Source organism: Eimeria mitis, genomic scaffold, assembly GCF_000499745.2.
Source record: "Eimeria mitis Houghton genomic scaffold, Emh_scaff6586, whole genome shotgun sequence".
Lineage (NCBI taxonomy): Eukaryota > Apicomplexa > Conoidasida > Eucoccidiorida > Eimeriidae > Eimeria > Eimeria mitis.
This window is the reverse complement of record NW_013574727.1, coordinates 902-1,217: the sequence shown is the minus strand read 5'-3', so window position 1 is coordinate 1,217 and position 316 is coordinate 902. Positions and strand designations below refer to the sequence as shown.

The 316-nt window shown below is 51.9% G+C and overlaps 1 protein-coding gene across 1 annotated transcript in view; it reads right to left on the bottom strand.

The window, feature by feature from the left end:
* The window catches only part of EMH_0088180 (uncharacterized protein), a gene marked incomplete at both ends in the record, with an annotated part of 627 nt that overhangs the window by 126 nt on the left and 185 nt on the right, over positions 1-316 (bottom strand). The window contains one exon of the mRNA XM_013501258.1: positions 3-316. Within this exon, the coding sequence (XP_013356712.1) occupies positions 3-316 (314 nt within the window). The remainder of the gene's footprint in view (positions 1-2) is intronic.

The window sequence follows — 316 nt, the reverse complement described above, 5'->3', positions numbered from 1 at the left end:
TGCTATCTCATCACCAGCAGCAACAGCAGCAGCAACAGCAGCAGCAGCAGCAGAAGGAGCAGCAGCACCACCATCACCATCACCACCATCACCATCAGCAGCAGCAACAGCAGCAGCAGCAGATAAACCCCCATCACCACCACCACCACCGCCACCATCCTGCTGCTGCTGCTGCTGCTGCTGCTGCTGCTGCTGCTGCTGTTGCTTTTTGCTGCTATCAACAAAGAAAGACCTTCTTAGTGCATAAGGATAAGGACAATCAGCAGAAGGAGAAAAAGAAGAGACAGAAAGAGAAGAAGAGAGAGAAGGAGACAAA